Source organism: Asterias rubens, chromosome 1 (genome assembly GCF_902459465.1).
Source record: "Asterias rubens chromosome 1, eAstRub1.3, whole genome shotgun sequence".
Lineage (NCBI taxonomy): Eukaryota > Metazoa > Echinodermata > Asteroidea > Forcipulatida > Asteriidae > Asterias > Asterias rubens.
The window spans coordinates 33,760,072-33,785,216 of record NC_047062.1 but is presented as its reverse complement, the minus strand read 5'-3'; the positions used below and the strand labels follow the sequence as shown (position 1 = coordinate 33,785,216).

Below are 25,145 nucleotides of genomic sequence, written 5' to 3'. Positions count from 1 at the left end.
CAAAGCTCAACTTATTGGCAGGAGTCCTACCGCATGCACACCATTTTAAATAATAGTGCCTTTGTTTTACTCCTAACTGACATAATTGCAAACAACTTTTGCAATTCCTTACAGCCTGATTTCCAACACAATCGTTCAAGCTCGAAAAACAATTAGACTTCGTCAGTACGAAGGCGTAAAAGTACAACACTTTTGTTTCAAACAGATTGTTTTATTCCAACATTACAAACACCATAGCATTTCTTCTGCGTTCAATACAAACAGATTGTTTCGCAATAACCATCATGTGAGGTTGTAACAAGTGACATAAAATCAAGTCATGGTCTGAACGTTTGGTGACATTGGAAGGGGGGGTGTCCCTGCCCTGCCCGCTACAACCATCAGCTGATCAAATCATACAGCAACTTTTGTTGAATGTTCTCAGCTAAGTGTCAGACTTCAAAAGCTAACAAGGACCAAACGTGTGTACATTGATTGTCTTTGAGTACTGCTAGAGGTGGGGGGGGGGGGGGTAGGGGGCACACCCAGACCTCCATTTTATCAGTTCAAAAGAAGATGATTTGCAAACTGCTCAGTAACTTCTTTAAATTTTGTAAGACTAAGAGATCCATCTCTGCTCTATACGAACATTATCCGTTATATTGGGGGCTGGGGGCGTCGTAAGGGTGGCAACGGGTTATCACAAACAAATATGCATTGACACTAGCTTTGTTATAACCAAACAGCTTTATTGTTTATACGTTCATGAAGTAGATTAGTGTTGAGGCAAACAGAGTAGTAACGGCAAACTGTTGTCCCTTTAATACATTGAAACCATTAGTAATTGATTTTAACTCAAAATCTAACATAGTTTTTTCTTCACCAAGCCATGCCCAAAAGCTTGACCAACTTACGAATCGATAATGAGAAATCGATAGATGTAATTCACAGTAAAGTCCTGGTTTTAATGAGTGTCTTAATAACAATTAATCCATGAAAGGGTCATGTGCGCTTTTAAGTGGGAGTAATAACCCCCCTCGTTTCCAGTAGTTGTTAACCTAACAAAAGACGTAGGCGAGCTTCACTCTAGAGGTAATGGGTCATGAATAGGACAAGATACGGTGACTAGATGCTAGTACTTTGACTGATAGAATCCAATTGGGTGCTTCTAAAAGCAGTTGAAGCAAGTTTTCAAGTGTTGTCTATACACTGTAATGATATAATACATCAGTAGCCCCAATCCGATCATCACTTTGTCGGAATGCCAATGTAAAAGGCTAGGATCCTGATGGGCTAAGCAGTCAGTCAGACCTAACAATACAATCGTCAGGCCAAGAGTCCAACTATAATAGCCATTAAACAAACACTTAGCCGGGCTGACAACGCTTCAAACACACTAAATTGGCAGTACGGGTGCAGATTTTCTCTATGTTATCGTAAATGACTGCCAAAAATTAACATGATAATACACACGTGTTAAAGGATTGCTTGCTGGCTGTACGTATAGTTTTTTTTGTCAACAGGGGAGCGAGACACCTCAGAGAGTGATCATTCATGTACTGGTGGTTATTCAAGTCGAGGCCACGCACCGACCAGACCCACACACAGCTTCTCATACTGCAACTATTTACTTCAAAGTGCGTTGCAAGTAATCGACCAATCACATCCCTCTCACTGACGACTTATTTTGCTTGGCATGAAATAACCGCACGATTTGACGTACCATAAGCAAGGACGGACTCCACTGGTTTGGTCTATACATACTCAAGCCACAAAACCAACCACTCTCCACCAACAATATCTTATGGCAGACATCCGTGATTTAACATAGCTACCTTTTAAGAAATATTCCAGCTTTCCAACGGTATTTAGCAGTGATTCAGGACCGTTGGCAGCACGACGACGCAAGGGCATAAGTTACCCCGCTACACCGATGCAGTAACGCACGTAATGACTGGACATTTGCTCGTTATTACCAATGTGCATTGACTCCTCCATCAATCTCAATCTAAGCCAAAACCAACTGGACTTTAACAACCTTAGAAGAAAAGATCTTGTCATCTCAATTACAGTAGACGATACATCATCGTAGAAGCCTGCTGCAAAGACCTGGTTTCCCTAGACCTTCCCATAAGGATAATACCTTGAGACTACGGTGGTGGTGGTGCTGGTAGGCGACTGACTGGTACAGCATGGCTACTGCAAGACTGTTTGTCAGAATTACCCTGGTTTTGTTTGTGGCTCATTTTCAGCAATCGTTGGCTACAAGGGTGAGTTTCTACACACTCAAATTAAAAATGTTCCCGTTATATATTGGTATCTATTCCTACTTATTTTCCTTCCATTTTAAAACAGGAATCAAATAAACTCTCCCATTTCTTCATTGTCAAACTTTGCGATCAGCATTTATGACGACAGTAAGATACCTCTCTAATTGAATTGAACTAAACTGATTTACTTTCTGATTAATTTGAGAAATGTTAATCTATGATTAAAGTAAAGATGCTTTTCTAAGGAGATGATCATATGAGTTATAGCTTAAGCCAAGCCTAGGATGGGACTATAACAAATCCAATAATGATTTTAGTTGGTGTAGATGGTACGGGTTTTACAGTAGTAGGCTCCCTACTTTGAATTACGCCCAACACTTAATCCAGGAACAGGTGATTCGTGTTTAGCAACTACTGAATAGTTCCACACTGTACATGGGATTGCAAGTCGCTCATTTCAAAAGGAACTATGATTGTTTTGTGCTTGTCAAAGTGGCTGCAATAATACGTAAGCCTTCTGACTTTAATAAATAGAAAGTCACAACAAGATTATGCAGGTCACTGCATAACGTACAATGATGCGTCGTCGTCATATACAGTACTTGCAGATTAGTTCTCAACATTCCAGTGGTATTTTCTCACTTTGGGTGTTGGCGTCACCCTAACAGGCTTGCAACTATTATACCCAACTAACTCTTGCATCGGTGAACTAGGTACAGTGGGTCCTTATGGAGCTCCATATACGGGCTTTGCATAAGGGTTACCGAGGAAAATATTCTTTTCAAACACTCATAAACTCTGAATTAAAAATAAAATAAAACCACAGCCGAGCCATTTTGACTAGGTTTGGATGGCTCTTCATATAATCCACGGTTTCTTTGTAGAAGCCAAACAAGTCGTTTTACCGTGAGCAAGACGTCTGACATAGCTGGGCCATTGCTCATCGACCGGCAGTGTGCACGCCGCCTGGCCTGGTGGTAGCTACCATTGTGTGTACCTAGACTAGCCCAGCATGTCCAACAAGAATTCCTAATGATCTATAACATTTATTATTGCTAATCGTCCCCTGCCGTTACACACTGTGTGTGACACGACCAGTAGACCACGACCTTTAACGTGATATTTTCAAGACATTTGAGGCCCCTTTCACACGAGAGTTATGAAGGGTCCCATGTTTAATTGTAGCACGGTTGTAGCATGGTTGTACAATGGTGTGTACCTCATGTTAATGGACAAACAGTTTGTTACTGTCCTATAGTTCCCTTGTAAAATATTATTAAGCAAGGGACCCCAATTAAAGTGATGTCGTGTGGAAAGGGCTAACTCTTTCAAATCAGAGTGCTTGTCGATGACGATCAACTTTCACTCACTGCTGATATCAATGCTTCGAGACTCCCCAATCATCCTCCAAAACAGTTCAAATAAACAAGAAAGAATTAAAGTGGTCAACACACGGGCTGGGGTGCACTCCTACACAGCAGCATGTTGCCAGGGTGTTCCAATTCACCCTTTCATGTTGGCCTCAAACGCCCCATTTGATAACAACATTCCTTTTTTCTCTCCCTCCCTCTAAACAAAAGCATTGATTGATTGATGATCTAGTCAATGGTCGTACTACATCAAGCTAAACTTAATAACCCAAGGTTTCATCCTTAATAATAGCACACATCAAAAGGCTAAGAAGGAGAACACAGGATAGTGGCACTTTGTAGAAATTGGTTCGCACACCACGTGGCAGTTAGTTTCCAACCAATCGAATAATCAAATAACCAAAAGTAGAATCTGTGAAATAGTTTATGCAAGGCATGCACCATTGGTGGTATATGCACCCAAGGGTTTTAATGTACAAAAGCACACAATCAGGTTACATCGAGATATTTATTCTTATCACAATGTCCTTCTTAACTTGTTTCGAGCATTTTTCGAGTGAGACATGGGTATGCAAACTTTAAGATCTTGTTCATTCTAATATAAGTTGACGGTTAACGGAAGTGTTGCTTTAGTTAGTCACAACGTTATTCTTCATTTTACTTTGGAGAGTATGCAAATAATAAGATTGTAACTATCTAAAGATGTTAAATCACGTCCATTATTGTATTTATGTCCTATTTATGGTTATACGATCGATCAATAAGGCTTCACAAAATTATACACGTTTTTTTTTAATTAAAAAACAAATTTCGGTTTTCCTTTCCGCCGAGCGATCTTTAAGAGGACACAGGAAGGGAGAGACCCATATTATTGCAATGTGTGCCTCATGCGTTGAAGGCCTTTTCCAAAGTGGGGCAAAAACAAGGACACTCACTTTTGAAAGCACATTTTACCATACTTTATGGGCATATTTCCAAAAATCAATTGAATTGCACTAAAATATTGACCTTTAAACATACACGACGAAAAAAATGGTTGCAAACGTATATTCCGTGTTGTAAATATTTCACCTGCAAACCATTTTGTTGCAACCGATTGGCTGAGCTACGGGAGCTTAATTTGACGACAGAAACACCACACTCAAACCTTCAAGACATTTGTTTTTGGAACCGTTCTGCTGGAAATCTGGAGCGATTATGTCCAAGCTGGAAAAACATTCCGTTAAAAAATTTGAATATACAATCTGAGAAACAGATCCGTCAGTAACGTGTCAGAAAAACACAACCCAAACATTTAGTTTAGTCAGCGTTTACACTTCTTTTTGTATCCCCCCTTAGGTAATTTCAATTCAACTCTCCTGATATTCACGATTTTAGGAGCTTTTTGGACGGTCAATCAATCATGCTCTTAAAGCTTAAACGCTCGCACATTATTGAAGGATTCCTCATCAAGTGCATCTTATTTCTTTTATTTATTTTTTAGTAATAAACAATATTGCATAAAACAAGGGCAAATTTGTACATAAAACAGATTAAGAACCTTCAGTGCGTCTGATCATAGATGTTGGAAAACTGAATTTATATTTACAACTATTTTAAAGTATCTACAAAATACCGTTGACAATTAAATCAGACCTTGTGCCCCTGTATGGCTACTTGTTTGCTTCGTAAAGAAATGTAAATCTTATTCAAACAGTTCACCAGCCTTTTAAGATCCAAGTAATTTAATAACTCCGATTAAGTCGCACTTATCACACATTTAGAAGTTTCAAGATTAAATACCTTTGTTGATCGTAATCTTTAAAGTAAACTTTGAGTGAGTTCAATTTCAAAGTTGTGAGAGCGGTTGTGCCTTTAGACTCAGTATTGTATGCTGAAGGTATAAAGAGTGTTGGAAACAATACGAGTGAGTAAACAAAATGAGAAGTGACCTAGAGAACCACCTGAGGCAATCCAGTGCGATATAAAGGACCCTTAAACCTTAATGACAATTCTGACTGTACTCTACTGCAGTATATAATGTAATATCTTTCTATGTCTGGAAGCTGACCCATTTTAATCGCAAATGAAAACATTCAACCAGCTATCTTGTTCCAGCATCAAGTTTCTATCGTACCCCAACCTTGCCATTTGTAGGCCGCTGAATCCACCACAATTCACATACCCCTATCAGATATACAAACAAGAAATAAAAGTAATTGTTTCGTTTTGGAATTTATTGGCGCACCAATCTAGTTGGGGGGGGGGGGGGCGGTAGTCATTGATTCATTCCAATTCCAACCATGATTTTTATTTAGTTCTTCTCAAACAATATTTGATTCCTGTATAGTTTGCATGTATGTTTCGTTTTTGAAATTGTAAATTTTTACTTGAGCATTTCAAGGGCACCAAGGCAATGACTAAGGGGAATGAAGGAGTCAATCGCCTTCGTTGCCTCAAAGAAGTATCAGGCTTGAGTTTGTCATTGTCAAAATACAAACAACTTTTAGAAATAGTCATCAGTGTTAAACCTTTAACATTATTTGGGGTGATTCGATATAAACAAGTTATGGTTATTGCTGAATATGAGTTGCAAATTTGAATGATTTTTAATCAGGTTAGTATTGATAAATGATTTTTAATCAGGTTAGTATTGATAAATGATTTTTAATCAGGTTAGTATTGATAAATGATTTTGAATCAGGTTAGTATTGATAAATGATTTTGAATCAGGTTAGTATTGATAAATGATTTTGTTTACACCTTTAACTCCATTCAGTTTCCATTGACATATGAATTGACAAGTCGGGAACGAAACTGCAACACAGATTGCTCGAGGGAGAAAACCAGACCAGTTTGTGGAAATGACGGACAAACTTATAATTCACGGTGTGAAATAAGGAGAGCAAGGTGTCTGGGAAATTCAGTCCAAATTCAACATAAAGGCGAATGTGAAGGTATGTCCAATTCAAATATTTTCAAACAATAACTCAGAATATACCATTACATCAGCAGTATTGGGATTATTATGTTACCAATTTAGACCTAAATAGATCATTTAAAAGATCTATTGCATCAAAGACCTTATCCAAGACTATAATTAAGAGGAAATGAATCAATGATTTCGTCAATGGATTTCACTGATTTCGTCAACGGTTTTCACTGATTTCGTCAATGGTTTTCACTGATTTTGTCAATGGTTTTTAGTAAGAAAGTGTTTGTATCAATGAACAATATTACCCGTTATGATTCTGAAACTGATTGTGTTACTGGAAGCAATAATCTTTTGATCGTCTTCATTTTATAGTAATAAATACACCACTACAATAACCTAACCCCCACAAAACTGTTTCGTTTTGTATATTGAAGAACTGTCAAAATGCCAAGCTGAGCAAGCTGCAAGTCGGATACAAGCTCAAACCTCAACAGAAGGAGTGTTTGTTCCACAATGTGAAGATGATGGAAGTTTCTCTAAGATTCAATGTCATCAATCCTTTGGATATTGCTGGTGTGTAGCAGAGGATGGCAAACCGATACCTGGATCTTCAGTCAAGCAAGGATCTAAAGCTAATTCACCTCTACCATCATGTGATGGGGAATTCGTCCCTCAGCCCAACTTAGGTAAAACCAATTTCTTCTGGGGGGTTTTCTGAAGGAAGGTGTATTTTTAAACTAAGGGTGGGTAATATGGGACAATCCTACAGAGAAACACTTTCACCTAAAATGTTGTGAAGTCAAGGAATGGCATTTGGACCCCTATGCCCAAATGTGTTTCCATTACAGCAATCAATTTAATTAAACTGAGCATACTTGTTGTATGACAAAATCCACAAACAGGATTACCTAATTAATAGCAAGCTTCACAAGGTGGTCGCTTGGTACAATGTAAAATTGATTGCCTTAAACACAATTTGGTATTATATACTTGTAGCTATAATTGCATTTCAACTTATAACTGTCCTACAAAAGAAATACACCTTTTCTATGCTTAAGATGTTTCTATTTGATATGTTTAACCTGATGTGTGTTCCCACTTTCTATTACAGCTACTTTTCTCCCAAATACAGAGCTCCCTACAGAAACCAAAGGTATGAAATAATTGAAACTTAGTCCTTTTTAAATGATGCAAGTTCTCAATCATCATAAATAAAAGGCAGTTTTGTCTAATGGATGCTTTTCAAAGCACTGTACTCAGGTTTTCAAGGAATTTCAACATAAACCTGAGTGAAAATCAAAGTCATGCTCTAGATATGGTTTAATTCTAGAACACTGTTCATGACCCTCTTGCAGGGCCTGCATGCTTCGTTTTTGAAAGATCAAGGGCACCAAGGAATTTTGTCATTAGTGAAATTGTAAATTGAGCATTTTAAGGGCACCAAGGCATTGACCAGGGGGCATGGAGGCAATCGCCTTCGTTGCCTCCGTGAAGTAACAGGCCTGCTCTCGACTTCCAAACTTGCCTGGTAATGAGAGGACATTATCAATACATCACAGCCAATTAAAATGAAAACCATGACCCAAACAGGGCACCAAGGCATTGACCAGGGGGCATGGAGGCAATCGCCGTGGTTGCCCTGTGAAGTATCAGGCCTGCTCTCGACTTCCAAACTTGCCTGGTAATGAGAGGACATTATCAATACATCACAGCCAATTAAAATGAAAACCATGACCCAAACAGGGCACCAAGGCATTGACCAGGGGGCATGGAGGCAATCGCTGTGGTTGCCCTGTGAAGTATCAGGCCTGCTCTCGACTTCCAAACTTGCCTGGTAATGAGAGGACATTATCAATACATCACAGCCAATTAAAATGAAAACCATGACCCAAACAGGGCGCACCAAGGCAACATCCAGGGGGCACGGAGGCAATCGCCGTTGTTGCCCTGTGTGAAGTATAAGCATGTATCAAACTCATACTAAAAACTCAAATTCCTGCTTGCATACCATAACAATGAAAGCAGAAGAGACATAAAGTACCATTACATCTATAGAACTGTGACTTCATAAAGGTATTCTTGTGATAATTGTTTTACAATATTTGATAAATGACCAGATAGTATCTTGCAATGAATGATTTTCTCCTAGGATGTAACCAAGATGCAAGAATCGAGTTCAACTCCAATCTGAAAGATATTTTCAGGGAAGAGTTCCATCGTTTACCAACTACCCAACCATCTTCTGAGACAACGGGGGAAGTACAAAGACTTGAAGATGCACAGAAACAAGTTATTGAATGGAAATTTACAGAATTAGATAGCAACGTAGATATGGAGTTGGACAGAAAAGAATTGAATTCGCTCGGCAGAATGATGAAGAAGATTGTCAAACCCAAGAAATGTGCCAAGACATTTGTGGAGCACTGTGACCTTGATAAAGATGGTCGAATAGCCAAGACTGAGTGGTCTTTTTGTCTTGTGGATAATAGTGAGTACCCATTATACGAATGGTTCTTGTACTTGACCGTCACATCATGAGGACATTTCACCTTCCACAGAAGTTTCTAGCAGAAATGATCTTCTTACATCAGTTTGTCACTTTCATTGGTTGTTGGTGAACATTCAAATATTGATAAACTATAAAGAGAGAATGTGGGAAGGTGAAAGTCAAATCTACACACTTCCAACTTACTTTCATTTTCCTACTACCCTCTGCATAGAGTAGATTGTCACGCTTTTCATCCAACCAAAAGTAATGGCGGCGATTGAAGCCCTTTTTTCCCCGTTCTGCTGAAGCTTCTGAGCACCCATATCATCTAGCAGGCATTTCAACATAACTGACTGAATGTAAAAACCTTTAACAATACTAGCGTTTATTGAATGGAATCATCTTACATGCTTAAACACACCTTCTGTTGATCTTTCACTTTGAGTTTACTAACAGTGTGATTAAATCTTATAATTGCTCTATTGAAATCAGTGCATGTTGACTGAGCAATGTTTGCATTATGCTTACTGTGGGAATGCTTCTTTGTTGGATTGTTATATTAACCGCACTTTTCTTTCTGTTACAAACCAATCCCTGAATGCACTTGGCCCAATTCTGCTATGACTAACACCATTTAGTGTTGTTATCAATCCATGGTGTTCTTTGTATGGTCACTGATATGCTGTTTTCATAATCTCATTCCAATCCAAAGCATGTTTTGATAGTCACATTGTTGTACTCATTGTCTCGTTATTGTCCTTGTTCTGTTTTTAGGATTAATTTCATCCTAACCATGTTAATTTAACCATACCAGTTCATTGCCCTAATAATCTTTCTGTTGCCCTTAAACCTTATCTCAGTTCCTACAAGTTGCTAACTTTGAAACTACTTATTGTAACCCCGTACAATGTCCAAGGCGCCAATCAAATACAAACTTGGATGAAATCTTGTCTACCCTGTATTTACTAGAATTGTTTGAGTAGTTACTCTACTCTCACATTCAAAGAGAAAAGTGTCACTGACACAATTTCAGTGGCTCCTTACATTCAAACATTGACCCATCAAGAATTAATATTTAAAATTTAAATCATATTTCTCAAAGAGAGTACAAAGCCTACATGTGTTCCAAACATGACAATCAATGATCCCTGACCCTAAGTCAAATTAAATATCTTCACTACATGCACACTTTAAAGTTACCCTACAATAACAATTTAAAACAACACATGATGACCCATTATGCGCAACCTTCCAATATTATTGTAAGGAATTCAATTTTATCACAGTTAACTACAATTCAAACCTTTAAAATATTGATTCATCTGTTCTTATAATGTTTCATTTTTACACAAGCACTGATTGTTTTGTGAATAACATTTTACCCTCACACAAAAAAGGAAAATGTCACTCAAAAATTAAACTTATTTGATGAGACTTTCTCGAAGACTATTTGTTGTGCATCTTGCCTGTACTATGAATGTGCCTTTGATATGTCTGTCTACATGAACCTACTTAGCATCTAGCAGATAAATACCTTCTCAATCTTTCCACTTTCCTCTACATCTAGTAATATTTCAATATAATCTCTGACCTCGCCTGACCTTGCTCCCTATACAACCTCCTTTGTGATACTTTTTTTCTAAATGAACACACAATACCCTTCATATCTCAAAACGTGTTCATTTTTTCGTCAGCTTAAATTAGTTCCTTAATATTTCCAAACCACAGGATCATTTCCCCCCCGCTATCTCTGGACCTTCTATTTTCTGCATGAGCATGCAGGCTATGTAGTTTTAGATAATATCCTTCTATCTTTGGTATTTCCGTGTAGACAGCCATGATTTGCCGGGCAAGTGCAAGATTGTTATTTTTCCTTAGGTTCCAACCACCGACTTTAGTACTCCTGTAATTTGTAGTTTCGTTCCATCTGTTTTTATCCCTCAACTCAGACGAGCAACCAGAGGACCCTACAGCTGATGGTAATTCACAGGAAGGTATGTTCCCAATATTTATACATATTATTCCTCTGCCTTATTACTTGATCTTAGAAATTAGGAGGGAAATATTTCTTTTTATAGATGCATCTGTGGGTCATTACCATTATTTGCATATGATAACAATAATAATTACATTATTACCCCTGGTCACTGGGCCATTTAATTCATTCCTTAAACCATCTCAGCTCCATGGGGAGTATACAGTCTGTGCTACAATAAAATGTGCTACTTGGCTAAATCAATCACAAGAACCATGTTTGGCCTCACAGGTACCAATTCACTCCTGGGTGGAGAGAAGTAATTATTATAGTAAAATGTCTTGCTTAGGAACACAAGTGTCACGGCTCCTGAACCCACATTCTGCTGAACAGAAAGTGCAGTGCTCTTATCTGCTTGGCCACAACACTCTACAACTTCTCTCATTATTTCAACTTCACTGCGACTCAACCATATTGAGGTTGAAGAATCCTTATAACATCTGTCTGATAATGTTCAAACTTAAGTCTTACATTATTCTGTTCTGTTTGACCAGAAACCCACCTTCCCATCGGAAGTAATCCAGTCACACCACAACCCTCTGGAGCTACAGCAAACACAGGCAAAGGTGCGTCTTACTGTCACATCTTATAAATAAAACTAATAATAGTAATTAGTTTGTACATAGCACATTTTACAATAACCCATCATTGCGCTTTACTTTGGTGCCCTGTGGTCCATTTCACACAAATCTTAGAACTAAGTCCCAACTAAGGATAGTCCTAACTTAGGACGAGTCCTAGGATATATTCAAAACTTAGGGGCAGTCCTAACCAGAGGTATGACGAGTCCTAACTCATTGAAAAATCAACCCCAGGTTATTGGGCCAACAACATTCCTTTAATCTTTCTCAGCTCCCTGTGGAGTATTAATACAGCCTGGGGCTGCCGTGGTGCTCCAAAGGCTTTTTCAAAGACTAGACCTCTTCACTCACAGGTACTTATGGGTGACGAAACCCATATGGGATTCGAACTCATCCCCAGTGACTTAACGACCAAAACTTGACTTTGCGGCTCTAAACTACTTGGCCATGACAAACTTCACCCTACGTCCATACTCTCATCTCAAATACAAACAATTGTATCCCATAGGAAATAAGTGGTGGCCCAAACCCCATTCTTAAACAATAATTCCTGCTTTGTTTGTATCCCATACTAGTTGTGACTATAATATCCTGCCAAGCTGAGAGGCAACGTGCCTCTTTGAAAGCAGAGCTGTTTCCAGATAGTGGTGTGTTTATTCCACAATGTAATGCCGATGGTTCTTATAAAGCAGTCCAGTGCCATGATGAAGCCCAATATTGCTGGTGTGTTTATGTAGATACAGGAAGACCAATACCAGGAACATCAACACCAGCTTCTACTCAGCAATTCCATTGCAATGAAATGGCCATGTCTAAGGGTTCTACTGGAATCAGGCTATTTAAAGGTACGTCAAAGTAGTTTTTGACTTTTTAGTTCTTAAAAGATTAGTAAGTTTAATGAGAATTACACAGAAAAAACACACAGAAGATGTCATTTTGCATGCCCTTTGGTCATTGTCTTGGTGCCTTTTGAAATGCGCCATTAGAAATTTACATATAGGGTTCCTCATAAGGTGCCATTTACCAAGGAGAAAATGACCTGGTGCCCTAACCCTTTCAAAGATCAAGCATACATGCCTGCACTTTAACATCCATTCTTCATGATAGGAAGATGAAGCATACATGCCTGCACTTTAACATCCATTCTTCATGATAAAAATCAGAGACTTTACCTATGAAATATCCTTGCCATGTGATCTGCCCCTGAAATTGAGCAAACTTAATCAATGTGCAAGGTATGTTTGAATGACTTGTGTAATTTGGAGACTGTACTCTATTCCAAGTATGAACAGGTGGTCACTAATGCATCACCTGAAATGATTGAAGAATCCAAACCCAGTACTCCTAAAGATTCAGTACATGAGCTGACATCTAATTAAATTACTCTCTTAGCTGATAGGGAACTAAAGTCAATGCCATACAGGTGTGATAGAGCTATGCCCCCTTCTGTGCAATACTGACTTCTAGGCTTTATACACTAATTGTGTTTGAACAACTGAACTTTATAATCTGTATAAATATTTGGCATATGACAAATAGCCTTATTTTTGTTATTGCAGCCTGAAGGTATAACACCTCCAGGCCACCTGTGTTTGTCATTTATATTTGTTCGAGTGTTTTAAACAATTATCAAAGATTAAAATCTAGGGCTAGTGGTAATTTATGTTTTGTGATAGGTACATGTATAACAAAGTTAAACACTGTGTGGCATGGCGTTTTTATCACCTTCTCATTTGCACTATGTTACCATGAGAGAACTGTTTACATAGTAAAGTAATTGACTTATGTGTGACTAAGATATTGACAAATTGCATGAGTGAATGAGCTCATAATCTCACTGAATAAATAAGCTGGTTAGGAGGTAGTTTGGAGGAATGGAATATAAAGTTCCTATTATATTCAGCAATGTTTTATAAATACCTCCCTACTTGATCCATTCAGCAAATCACCTCGAAGGGCACTTGATATGCGACATAAACTCCACATTTAATTACAGGGACAATTCTGGTTTTGATTGATTACAGCATCAGTCATGGGATTCTTAAGGTCTTATATGACAGGACATCAAAACTGTAGATTAAGCAACCAACATGAAATGATTTCAGGGTATTCCAGATGTTTTCATCGCAAAATTAGTTATAGGCCCCTTAAGTGAGAACAATGTGCAAAATGTTCATCATGAAGCACATACAGTTATTATAAAACGTGCTATAGCATGTAGTTATTATAATGAATTATTGGCGACATTGTCCATGTCATGGTTGTAATTAGGACATTTTTAATCAAACAACAGTTTTCATGGTTTTTTTTTCATTACATGCCAAGTCACTCTTGACTCTTCCACGGTTAAATCACAGAGTCTAATTTCTAGATCAATTTTTTCAAATTCTACAATAATCCAGGCCTGATACTTCATGGAGGCAATGAAGGCGGTTGCCTCTATGCCCCTAGTCATTGCCTTGGTGCCCTTGAAATGATCCAAAGAAAATTTCCTCACAGATTGCCCTTTACCAAGGAGAAGCACTAGACCTGATGATTTGCTGGTTTTTCCATACAATGTTGTCTTTAAAACCATTTTGTTTTGCCAGCAAACACTTGAGTGGACAATTTTATAAATTACCCTAGCAACAGCAATAACGGAGCAGAACAAGGTAGTTTTATCTGTTGTTGCTTGTATTATCTTATTGTTTAGAATGAGTACTTTGATATCAAAGCGTCTGGGATGCACAAAGTCACAATAGCATGAAACATGTTTTGTTTGCTTTTCTTCACTTTAGCACCTTCAACAAAAACAAGGATTTGATAACCGATTTCTTGTGTACTTTTGCACCTTATTTGGTGATAAGCTATCTGAACTAAGCTTAGAAGATAACCTATATAACCACCAGGTACTAAACACAATGAGAGAAACATGTAACATTTCTACAATATGGAAAGGTAGACATTATCAATGTAAAGACCTTGATGGTAGATTATCTGTCTTATGGAATTTCAAGTATTTAGGCCAGTCCATTTACTGAATGGTGGTACACACTGTCACATAGCACCATTCATGTTCTGATCTATTACTTTGAGACTTTGTTCTTCAATTTTTAATTTTTTAATTTTTTTTTTATTACCTGTCACAGCGCACAGTATAAAGACAGAATGTGTTAAGGATTTGGATACCCCTTTAATAATTACTCCAGAAACTAAAGACCATAAAAACTTACTTGGTAAACAAAACACTGCAGTTTTTTTTAAAGACCAACAAAGAAAACAAGTCAAATAAATAATCCCAATATTGAAATAATAATAATATAACAGGGTGTTTATAACAGAACTATTATCACCCCTTTGACCCTTCTCTATTATCTAAGAAACAAAGTTAATCTTTTTTGAATAATATACTTGTTTTAGTATTAACTAGCTTGTCGGATTCAAAGATTATCAAAAAGACTGGTCAGCATTTGGCATTTTTTATGACAAAAATGTGTGGTCAGTTGACACGGAAGCAACATATTTCCTGACTCAAGGCTTGAAAGCCCCAGGGATTGGCAAATTGCAACAGGACACCCAGGAGCGACTGGCTGTCAAATATCTATTGACCTTTACATAATTCCAGCAGCAAAATTAGACTAGAGGGAGGTCATTTTCAACCTAAGCCTGTTTTCATAATTGGTGTCTTTCTATTTAGACCAATGACTGGACTTGGGGGTTAATAACCCAAGCTTTTTAAGCAGAGTACCGTTTTTCTGGTAAATATGATTGAGGCAATTTATAAAAACAAGTATTGCTTCAGATTGAAATTAATCTTTTCTATAATCTTTGCTCGTTATCAATTTGCAAGTTTAGTCATGGACTTTCTATACATGTAGACAGGATAATCGTAGTTCCTTAGCTTCAGGACTATTATATACTAGCCAAGTATGTCGTTACAAACCAACATGTAGACGGGATAATCGTAGTTCCTTAGCTTCAGGACTATTATATACTAGCCAAGTATGTCGTTACAAACCAACATCATCTGGAATGTATGAAGGACTTTCCACTACATGTACACAACATAAAAGCGCTGAATGTCAAATGTAATAATCCTTAATTCAAGTTGACGGGTCAAGAATTGAAGAATTCCACAGTACTTCCTTGAGTGCGTATTTTCTGTTCTTTCCTAAGTGCAGGGTTAAGTGGCTATAAGTCTGTTGTTAAATAAGGTTGAGTGCAACCTTGTAAATGGCCCACAAACTTTCTAAACATGCACAGCTTGCATTGCAACGTAAAGCTGAATCCTATCAGTGTTTTCTACTGGATCTAACAGAACACCTTCAGTAATTTCCATTATTAAACAATGTTAGCTTACAAAAAGAAGTGTACATACATTTACAACTATAAACCTAATAAAGGCCAACACTCTCTGGAATCAGCCTTTCCAGACCTTCAAAACCTTTGGTTACAAAAAACAATCCATTAGGACATGAAATATCCTAACATAATGTTTCAACAAGTGCAAATTCATAAATGATGTGGTTAATTGAGATATATTTTTATATTTTTAATTTCTAGAATGTGAGGGGAGGAAGAAGGAGGAGTTTTTTGAGATATTATTGGATAGATTTGCTGCAGAGATGTCACTAGAGGACTCAGTTGCTGACCGGTAAGTTCACCAGTTTAGGATTTCTCCATTTCTATGATTAGACTCTATGCACAACACGCAGCGCCCTTGCACGCGCATCTCCTGTCCACCATTTTCGGTGTCAAAACACGCACAAAAGGATGGTACACAGGTTCAGGCACATCTTAACAATGCACGTCAACCATGTCTGGGGAGTACATTCCTTTTGTGAATGTTTTGACACCCAAAATGGAGGACAGGAGACGCGTGTGCAAGGGCGCTGCGTGTTGTGCAAGGAGTCTATTAATAGTTTCATATCAAGATATGTAAAGCAAATTAAAGGAGTATTATCATTATCAGTAACTATTGCTCTAATGATACACCATGATTGACACTTACACAAGATTTAAATCTCTCCTGGGTTTTTGTATACAGTTCTTTACCATCAGGGATAAGATTGGAGAAATGTTGAAAGTCCTAAAAAATGGTTTATGTTTCTAGGTTCCCCATATTCTAGACTGATACCTCCCAGATGTAACAATGCAGGAGGGTTTACAGACTCTATGCATCACAAGAAATACACAACTACAGGTTTAAACAGAATGTGGACTACTTCTTTCTCACTTTGGTGACTCCTTTAATTCTTGCAAAACAACATTTGAAAGCTCAGGTATTTTTGAGACAAATCCTGAATTCAGGAAATATGTTGAGATATCACACACCTGTATGATACACAACATACCACCAGAGAGCAGAGAGCCTAGACATGATATGTTCACTGGGACAAATGTCAAAACCGCTTCACGGTGACTCATTTTAAGTGCAGTTATTTGTAAATTTGAACTTGTGTAACCTTGAATTAATAAGGACAAAAGGTCTATTCCAAGCTGCAATTGTAGAGTCTCTACAGAGTTGTCTCAGACATAAGGTGCTCTGGTAACTCAGTATGCTCTGATTGTCTTGGTGAGTAAGTCAGACTACTGGTGCCTGCTTGTGGGTTAATGGTTAAGTGCTCCATAAGCCCCTTTCACACGAGAAACATTATAGCAAGGGTCCCTTGCTAAATAGTTGTAAAACTTTACAAAATGTCCAGCGTATGAAAGGACAACAATTCTTTTACTGTCAAAGTTCTTTTGCAAAATATTGTCAAACATTACTACATTTTACAACCATGCTAAATTAAGCAAGGAACCCCAGTTAAATTGCTGCCGTGTGAATAGTACTATAGAACCAGCAAAGTCCAGCTTTATAGCTATAGACAATAACCCTGATTTAAGATTGACAACTTCACTCCTTCAAAATTATTTCCCCAAGTCTTCTTACAAAATCAAGACTGATCAACAAGCCAGCTTTGCAGGGATCCAATACATTACAACGATCAGAGTCTAAAGGTTTGGTTGTTGATACTCAACTTTTCTGGGTCAAACATGTAAAATATCAATGTAATATGTTTTACACCTTACCCTCGTCTATCTGCCCATTTATGTAAATCAAAGTATTATGTAAATCGGGATAAAAGTTCATTTAGTGCAATACACTTTGATTTGTTTTTCCCCCTAAACATATTTCAAGAGTTTTATTCCTAAGCTTTGTGCAAAAAACTACAGGCACATCACTCAAGTGGGATTCCAACCCATGACCTCTGCCATTGTAGAGCAAGTGTCTAATCACTAGATCACTAAGCATGAGGCAGGTTTGAATCGTACAATTACAGGTGGGTTTCACAACAATTGAACCCATGTCATTATGCATCAGGGATTGGGGTTTGCTCTACAGGGATTTGTGTGTCCCCCCCCCCTCTCAATTCTGTAGGGCAAAACAATCCAACTTGGAGAGTATAAAGTGCTTATCACACATTGCATGCCTGATACTTCATGAAGGCAAAGGAGGCGATTGCCTTGATGCCCCCTAGTCATCGTAGGGCAAAACAATCCAACTTGGAGAATATAAAGTGCTTATCACACATTGCATGCTTGATACTTCATGAAGGCAAAGGAGGCGATTGCCTTGATGCCCCCTAGTCATTGTAGGGCAAAACAATCCAACTTGGAGAGTATAAAGTGCTTATCGCACATTGCATGCTTGATACTTCATGAAGGCAAAGGAGGCGATTGCCTTGATGCCCCCTAGTCATTGTAGGGCAAAACAATCCAACTTGGAGAGTATAAAGTGCTTATCACACATTGCATGCCTGATACTTCATGAAGGCAAAGGAGGCGATTGCCTTGATGCCCCCTAGTCATTGCTTTGGTGCCCTTGGAATGCTCCAACAGAAATTTACAATTGACTCGTAGGGTGCCCTTTACCAGGAAGAGAATATCTTGGTGCTCTTGTCCTTTTGAGAACGAAGCATACATCCCTGCATTGGTCTGTATAGGGTTACAAACCAAACATGGGCTATAATCAGTCTGGCTCCAAACGTCTTGTTCTGAATCTGAATGAATATATTAAGTTTGATTGCACTTAGTATGGTTAATGTTTTCTTGTAATTGATCTATGTTGGTACATTACTTTGGACATCTGTTGTTTCGTCTTGTTTGTCGGTACAGTATTATAATTTCTACAGTTGTTGAGGGACATTGTATCCCAAGGGGTTATTACAAGTTTGGCATACCTCCATGTTGTACCTTGGGGACATTGCTCGCTGTTTTCAAAAGTGTTTTTTTTTGTGTGATATAAGCTTGCACTTATAGATTAAAGTAAATAAACTGCATGGAGTTTGAAATTACAATTTGAAGATCATGAATATGGAATAAAGGTACAACATCTATCTATCTTTGCGGTACCCGCTGCTAATATGATTCGAACTGCCTCTAGCTACCGGCAATCTTGATGATCTAATGGTAAGACACTGCTTTAGAATTGCAAGGGTTGTGGGTTCAAATCTCAAACGAGTAACAGCCTGTGATTTTTTAGTGAGCTCAGGAAACTACCGAGTACACATGTATACAGTGCTTATACACGTTGGTGTATAAGGGTAAAACCAAAGTTAATATAACTATAATTGTCATACAAAGATTATTCCTCAGAGTGGACTTTATAACTGAACTGCACATATACAAGTAAACTATTTGCTCAAACTATTTTGTTTTTAGGACTTCATCAGAGCGACTTGCCCGCTGGAAATTCCAGCAACTCGATGTAAGTGGAAATAATCTACTGGAGAGAAGAGAGTACATTGATTTTAAAACTGAAATCCAAAAAATCAACAGTGCTGCTAAAAAGTGTAAACGCAACTTTATGAAGTATTGTGATGAAGATGACAACCTTGATATCTCAATGGGAGAATGGTTGACGTGTCTGGAAGTTAGAAATGGTAAGTTTCAATCTTGGCTCTTACATCAACAGCGTAGCAATGTGTTGGTTTATCACACAGATTTCATTCTGTGTCTAATCAACAAATATTCTGAAAATGGGGATGGATCACCACTCAGATTTAGCTGAAATTAATTTTAAATACTCATCTATAGGTATAATGATCCATTTATAAAAATTGAAATGTGGGAGCCTACACAAGGCAAGCGCAGTCCCAGAAGACCCACCAAGACTCTGCTCAAGACCCTGATCGAGTCTGCAGGAGTAAACAACCAAGAAAGAGCTAATCAGCTGTATGCAGGACAGAGTTGTGTGGTCAGTCACTGCTGAGCCCGACTCAAACAAACTTTGGTCAAGTGAGTGAGTGAGTGTGTTCATTATACCCATAGATGAGTATTTAAAAATAATTTCAGCTCTATCTGAGATGAGACCCATACCCCCATTGGTTGATTTGACATGGAATGACCCTAAAACCAACCATTAATGGCAGCATCAAGTAACCCAACTCATTCATGAAAACTAACACTTTAACATTGTTCATTCTTTGAGGGGTTGAATATATAAATCCCACAGATTACAACGCTCTGTAAATCAAGAGGGGAATGCACTTCAATTAAGGCAAATAATAAAGTGGTACAATTTGTTAAGTTATCGTCATCACATCACAATCAAGACAAACAGAGGGAATTGTATTTACTTTGAATTTTGCATCTGAAATGATTGTAATTTTGTTTACCTACACATGATGTGGTTTAGTCACTGTAACCTCAGTGCTTTCCTGAGTCCTGTGAACAAAATCCACCAGTTTATTACTTGTGTGTGATTAGAACCCATGACATTTGCAATTCTACACCAATGTCTTACTACTAGACCGTGGAGGTTGCACGGTGGCTAGAGGCAGTTTGATTCCTATCATCTAGCAGCGAGTACTGCGACCATTAATACAAGCTGAATTTTTTTCAAGGATTAAAGACATTATTTGGTCTTACCAATAGACCATATCAATAGAGCATAGCAACAAAGATGTTATTTGATACGATCTATACACTGAATAGTACTTTTTATCTTCAATGTAAATTTAACATGTATTAAAAGTGATTTTGTTGTGCGTTTGTCTGTCCATTCATGTTAGTTACTGACTTGCTTGCTTAATGTTTCTGACCAGGCTGCATGTTGCATCTAACTTTGCTTTATTTACAGGCAACCCATCACCACTACCCTCCGGCTCAAACCCATTCAGTAAGTATATCAGCTGCATTAACACACATAACTCTGTCTGTATATTAGGCCTAGTTTTAAACAGCATACTCTACTCGTCTTTAGGAGAAAGACGAGCAGAGTATACTCTCCTGAAGATGAGCAAAGTATGCTATTTAAAACGTCAAGACCAAACTGGCTTATTTCAGAGCCAACACTTCCTCAAAAGAGATCTTAAACATGGTTGTACCGGCAAGTTTACTATTAAGCGTTTGTAGTAACCTAAGGTCCAGTAAACATTTTGAGCAACATTGTACTAGCAATAGGTTGATGGAACTCTAAAAGAAATTATTTTGACTAGTAAATTTAATTTGTACTTTATCCCAGGGTCGTGGGTTCCAGTCCCTCATCAGGTGCACGTTTCCTGTGCCTTCAACACTCAGCAGGGTGGATATGTGCACATTACAAGTCTTTATTATATAAGTTATCACACAAGCGCGAGTGGAATACGGAAAAATATAGCGCTTCTGCGTCCCATATCCAACAATGCCTCAAATTCTATATCCAACAAGGACGAACATATTTATCTTCAAGCAAACTTGGCGAGTGACATAGAACACACAAGACGCAGGTAGTGATATTAGCCGTGCAGTATAGGTTTTTATCACCACTCCTTTCTGCAATTCTGATTGGGGGATTAGCGCGTACTTGAAAATAATTATTATTATAACACTTAAGCCACCATCATATACAGGCATTCATTCCTCGGCCCCAAGGGAGAACAGTTTACTATACTATGATGGCGCTTCCCTAACAAACGGAAATAAACGGATAAATACATTCATACTTTGTGGGTTCAAGTCCTGAAATTGTTAATTTCTTCTGGAGCATTTCAAGGGCACCAAGGGGGTAAGGAAGGCAATTGCCTCTGTGAAGTATCATGCTGTTAATCACTGCCCCACTAGCTACCCTCCAACCAAGACTAATCAAATGTTGTTTGATTTGTATTTTAGTTGACAGATTGACATGAGGCAAGAACACAGGGATTGCTCTGTGTACCTACAAGCTCCTTCAATAGTACTGAGAGATGACTCATCCTAAACTATAGCAATAATGCTCATCACATCATACACCAATGTTGATTGATTTGGAAATAGTAAGAAACAAGTGTCCCTTTATCTCTACACAAAGAAAAGGTAGTTATTGCGAAATTGTTTCATTCAGTACGGCTGAACGAATATTCATTTTGGTTTTATCCACTTTATACGTTAGCACCTACTCTTTATAGTACTTTCCCAAGTTATGTGAAAAAATCACACATAGATTACTTGGATGGGATTTGAACCGTTGACCTTTGCAATTATAGAGCAGCCATCTATTGTCTAGAAATGCAAAGGTTATGGGTTCGAATTGCACCCAAGTAATTTGCTGTGAGTTTTTCACAGAACTCGGGAAAATGCTGAGTGTACAGTGCTAACACACATCGGTGTATGGGTAAAAACAAAATTCTTTATCCCTGTGGGAAATTGCTTTGATCATTTGTAAGTCGTAAGAGCTAGGCCTATTTATAACCTCCTTGTACATTAAGAACAAATCTTCAAGGCTGAAACCAAAATCAGATTTTTTTCTAAGATTAAAAATAAAAACCAAAGCTGTTGAACATAACCTTTTACAGCCAAGATTTTTAAATAAAAGTTGTGATTATGTAAAACTGACATATATGATTTTAGCAAATTACTATTTGACAAAAATAACTTAGGTTTGTCGCTGTCCTTAAAGCGGCGTTAAAATAGAATAGAATAAAAGCAAGGTTTCTTCACTGAAATACCTCGTCTCCTTGAGGCAACATTTGGAAAGGAAGTGATAAAGTTGGTGGAGTTGGTGAATGATTTGATCATGTTAATGGCAGTCAGCTGTTAACCTTAAATCTGACAGATCTATGCATCAAGTTGTTTGGTATTACAGTGGGGGGGGGAGCTGCATTTTAAAAGGTTGTCTCTCATTATTGTTTTACTAACCCTTGGGGGGTGTAAACAATCACACAAATGTGAGTTAACGTGTCATGCAGTAACTTACAAAACACTGGGGAATCAACAAACACCAAAGAACATTTTGCAGTTAATTGAAGTAACAATCTTTAAGTGACCCCTGCCTAAGTGTTCTAGAAGAAGTTGTGGTTTAACACCAAATACTTGTAATATATGTATACTTGATTCAAAAATTTGTTTGGTAAAATTGTGTTATTGTTGGGTAATTAATTGGTTGTTAAGTACGTGACCAACAGACAAGATGGGACAAATGTGATCAAGCACTGGAGCTTTTATAAGTAGGTGCACTTTGTTAGAAACAAAACTTGAAGGTGTAAGTATTATTTGTCTGAAGAGTTGCCATGAAAAAGGGAGAACTGAATGGCAAAAAGAAAATCCACCAAGCATGTAAATAAACAAATCACTTTATGGATAGATTGGGATTAAAGTCAGGGTTCCAATTGAACACTGTCAAGATTAATTTTAACCAATTATAATTACAATGTTAATTTGTGCTTACAAAGTGAATGGCCTTGCTTTGTTATTAAGCCCAATTGTTATTAGGCCCCTATTGCTTAAGTTTTTATCTGTAGAATATATAAGTTAATGATTTTTAAGAGAACGCAATTTGCCTAGCTTGTAAAAAGTGTATTTTTTTCCTGTAAGTATTCATAAACAAATACATTTCAGCAAACCAAAAAGGTATTTAAAAATACTAAGTATATGTAATGTACAGAGTAATCTGACTTGTAAGGCCTGTGTTTGCTGTTTGAGGAGACGTACATAAGCACAGGGATTTGTTGAAGGAAATCCCTTAAGCTTGATCTAAGCAACACAGGAAGGCACATATCCTTAATGTGGGTAACATCTTAGTCTCAAGCATTAATCGGGGACCTAAAGGGATCAACTGATAAATGTACGCAATTCCACACTAATGGCCAAAAGATAACTTTGTATAATGGGTAAGACAGGCATGCGAGAGTCAAACAATTACTATTAATGTCCCAGTCTTTTCTTGTACAAGCTCTTCCCCATTGTTTATAGCAAAACTTAATAAATTCATCTGTGACCTAGCAGTTACAAGGTCATTTGAAAAGTATTAGGTATGAAATAAAGACAGACATGAAAATGATGAAAAAACCAACACACAAATATTGTGCCAGTAAAACTGAGATATTGCCATAGGAAACAATGGAAAATACGCAAAACAAGTCAAGACGTTGAGCATTGAACAGACGCTTTTGTGACCCAATTATGTCAACGAATTTACCTATAATTGTCATTCTTAACTGGTAATTTCTAAAATAGCTTGGGAAAGGCTTTCTTAACGTTAGTTGATAACTATCCCTTTAGAGGCCTCTGGACAACATAGGACCAATCAGATTTTGTTTGTAAAACCAAATACACGTACATGTAATAAAACAAATTTCTGTCCTCGTTACACTTGGCCTTTTTAACTTTTTTTAAAACCACAATCCTCATGTGGCTTTGAATATATGACAGACAAAACTACATACTTCATTTTATAATTACTATCCCTGTTAAACTTCTGTTCCCATTTGTGCGCCTTTGGCCATCTATGTCCAATAGTTCACGCTGGCAAGACTATTAAAACATTTCCTAACTTGATGCTCTAATTAGAAAAGACTACTAGATAGTAGTGTGTTTTTAATTTAACTGAAGTAATATTGATTGTTTTAAATCACTCTCCATTTTGACATTGCTAGGACAAAAGTTTCCCATCCCCACTCCATGAACATAAACTACCAAAAGGCTCTCCTCCCTTATGTGTATCCACATACATCACCTGTAAATACATGTATTTATTCATTCTTATTAATTATAGAAACAATAATAATATGTGCAGAAAACCCTTTTAATTAGAAGGTATAGCACACTGATTTTAAAATAACCCAATTGGTATTTGAAAGTTCAATTAAAGATGAATTTGGTTCATATACCAAGCAGTCTTGTATAGTTCCTTGTTTCTTTGCTTGTTTACAAGATTATCTTAAAGGAAATAAACCCTTGTTTAGTCTACATCGAAACTTTGTAAGAAAAACACTGTAAAAACTATGTACAAAATTAAAGAACCTTCCTCTGGAATGAAATACACAGAAAGTGACTTGCTCTTTATTTTGTTATGTCGCTGGCAAACCCTTACTGAATTTCTACTTAGTTCATACCAAAAAAAGCCATTCACAATAAAGATTGGTTACTAACATATCGCATTTTTCCTGCCAAGTATTGAAACACATTCACATAATGGTATATCTTCTAGCTTTGCCATGATTGTAATAGTAAGGTAATAAAAGAGTAGTGGACAAGTTCATAAACAGCTGTTTAAAACCGGCAGGGTTGGGGCTGTTGCGATAAAG

General features: G+C 37.5%; 1 protein-coding gene across 2 annotated transcripts; it reads left to right on the top strand.

The window, feature by feature from the left end:
* Positions 1 to 738: 738 nt before the first annotated feature.
* Positions 739 to 24,878, top strand: LOC117297104 (SPARC-related modular calcium-binding protein 1-like). 2 transcript variants are annotated; one of them, XM_033780250.1, is made up of 12 exons: positions 739 to 2,249; positions 6,378 to 6,555; positions 6,968 to 7,219; positions 7,645 to 7,686; positions 8,683 to 9,021; positions 10,971 to 11,015; positions 11,551 to 11,622; positions 12,213 to 12,482; positions 16,180 to 16,270; positions 19,324 to 19,544; positions 20,744 to 20,782; positions 21,754 to 24,878. In XM_033780250.1, exons 1-12 carry the CDS (start codon positions 2,172 to 2,174, stop codon positions 21,768 to 21,770), a joined length of 1,644 nt encoding a protein of 547 aa, XP_033636141.1. In that variant the 5' UTR covers positions 739 to 2,171; the 3' UTR covers positions 21,771 to 24,878. The 2 variants fall into 2 exon arrangements, with proteins under 2 accessions (XP_033636141.1, XP_033636133.1); XM_033780242.1 differs by having other exon boundaries at positions 740 to 2,249; positions 10,938 to 11,015.
* The last annotated feature ends 267 nt before the right edge of the window (positions 24,879 to 25,145 follow it).